The 295-nt window shown below is 55.6% G+C and overlaps 1 protein-coding gene across 1 annotated transcript in view; it reads left to right on the top strand.

Annotated features, from left to right (window-relative positions):
• Positions 1 to 295, top strand: part of LOC119591568 — a gene marked incomplete at its 5' end in the record, with an annotated part of 9,744 nt that overhangs the window by 4,091 nt on the left and 5,358 nt on the right. The window contains 1 exon segment of the mRNA XM_037940330.1: positions 46 to 267. Coding sequence (XP_037796258.1) covers positions 46 to 267 — 222 coding nt within the window.

Genomic DNA, 295 nt, shown 5'->3' with positions numbered 1-295 from the left:
ACCCCCCAATAATGGACCCCACCTGATCACGCCCTTCCTTTCCAGATACGGTTTTTCGCACCGCCCACAACACTCCCCGGGCTCCTCCAAGGCTCAAGACAACAGACTGAAGACGTTCCTGTATTCTCCGCAAGAAAAGCCTGTACAAACGGCCCCGAGCACTCCCAAGACGGCGATGAAACACGTCACGACAAGTTCCGGACCTGCCGTGGTCAAGCAGCCGTTCAGACCCCAGAGACAAGCTTCGTACTACAACGAGGTCTATGCGTGGGTGTCCAATAAAACTGGTTGGGGT

Source organism: Penaeus monodon, chromosome 28, assembly GCF_015228065.2.
Source record: "Penaeus monodon isolate SGIC_2016 chromosome 28, NSTDA_Pmon_1, whole genome shotgun sequence".
Lineage (NCBI taxonomy): Eukaryota > Metazoa > Arthropoda > Malacostraca > Decapoda > Penaeidae > Penaeus > Penaeus monodon.
This window is presented reverse-complemented; position numbering and strand designations above follow the sequence as displayed.